Source organism: Charadrius vociferus, unplaced genomic scaffold, assembly GCF_000708025.1.
Source record: "Charadrius vociferus isolate BGI_N301 unplaced genomic scaffold, ASM70802v2 scaffold643, whole genome shotgun sequence".
NCBI classification, from domain to species: Eukaryota; Metazoa; Chordata; class Aves; order Charadriiformes; family Charadriidae; genus Charadrius; species Charadrius vociferus.
The window spans coordinates 1,503,766-1,504,135 of record NW_009647512.1 but is presented as its reverse complement, the minus strand read 5'-3'; the positions used below and the strand labels follow the sequence as shown (position 1 = coordinate 1,504,135).

Here is a 370-nt window from a genome sequence, read left to right as displayed (position 1 = left end):
CTGCGGCTGGCCAGGCACAAGGCAGCTGCTCCTGCCCCGCAGCCTCCTTTCAGGCCTCTTCTCAGCACTACCTCTCGCCCGGGTCGGTTGCCCCCAGGTTTCCCGTGACCCCCGTGCTGCCGGCCGGGGCTCCCAGTCTCTGGCACTGTGCTGCTCTTCCTGCCGCCATCGTCGTGCCAACAGTGTGCCGGCTGGTTCCCTGCAGGGCTGGCGAGGCGTTGTGCTGGCAGAGAGCAGTCCCTACCCAGCTGGTGCTGCGAGCACTGACACCCTCCTGAAATTGAATGGAAAAAGAAGATAGGTGGGCTTTGAAAATAACTTGTAAGTCTCAAGAAGTTGCGTGCACCTTTGTAGTTATCTGTGTTGCTGT

General features: G+C 60.3%; 1 protein-coding gene across 1 annotated transcript in view; it reads right to left on the bottom strand.

Annotated features, from left to right (window-relative positions):
- PARL (presenilin associated, rhomboid-like) overlaps nucleotides 1-169 on the bottom strand; it is a 22,144-nt gene extending 21,975 nt beyond the window's left edge. The window contains exon 1 of the mRNA XM_009880795.1: nucleotides 72-169. Coding sequence (XP_009879097.1) covers nucleotides 72-169 — 98 coding nt within the window. The remainder of the gene's footprint in view (nucleotides 1-71) is intronic.
- Between the last annotated feature and the right edge of the window lie 201 nt (nucleotides 170-370).